Source organism: Penaeus monodon, chromosome 28 (assembly GCF_015228065.2).
Source record: "Penaeus monodon isolate SGIC_2016 chromosome 28, NSTDA_Pmon_1, whole genome shotgun sequence".
NCBI classification, from domain to species: domain Eukaryota; kingdom Metazoa; phylum Arthropoda; class Malacostraca; order Decapoda; family Penaeidae; genus Penaeus; species Penaeus monodon.
This window is the reverse complement of record NC_051413.1, coordinates 2,130,145-2,130,540: the sequence shown is the minus strand read 5'-3', so window position 1 is coordinate 2,130,540 and position 396 is coordinate 2,130,145. Positions and strand designations below refer to the sequence as shown.

The window sequence follows — 396 nt, the reverse complement described above, 5'->3', positions numbered from 1 at the left end:
TTTGCCTATATTAGAGGCAGGATCAGACTTAAATTTCTTAAGGATTATTGAGTATCGACATTCTTAAACGCAGTCAAAGATCTGTTCCTTACTTTCAGGTCATGTATGTGATTGTGGTGTGCCAAGACAGTAATGCCAACAGTGGTGGAAGTGTAGGGAATAGTGGGGGAATAGGCACCAGCGGAAACTGCATCGGCGTCAAAAATGGTGGCGGAAGTGGTGGCAGTGCCCGGCTGGTGTCGGTGTCCGAGCTCCCAGTGCAGTACCCCGCGCTCTCCTTGGCTGTGACGGATGCAGCGTGGAAGCCCTACAAGAGGTGGAAACACGACCACGTTCACGATCATGCGCACAACATTCACGGTGGGTGGTCGGTCATTGCAAGTTTTTTTTTTTTTT

The 396-nt window shown here is 49.5% G+C and overlaps 1 protein-coding gene across 1 annotated transcript in view; it reads left to right on the top strand.

Annotated features, from left to right (window-relative positions):
- The window catches only part of LOC119590900 (enhancer of mRNA-decapping protein 4-like), a gene marked incomplete in the record, with an annotated part of 21,972 nt that overhangs the window by 11,430 nt on the left and 10,146 nt on the right, over window positions 1-396 (top strand). Inside the window, 1 exon segment of the mRNA XM_037939636.1 lies at window positions 99-360. Within this exon segment, the coding sequence (XP_037795564.1) occupies window positions 99-360 (262 nt within the window).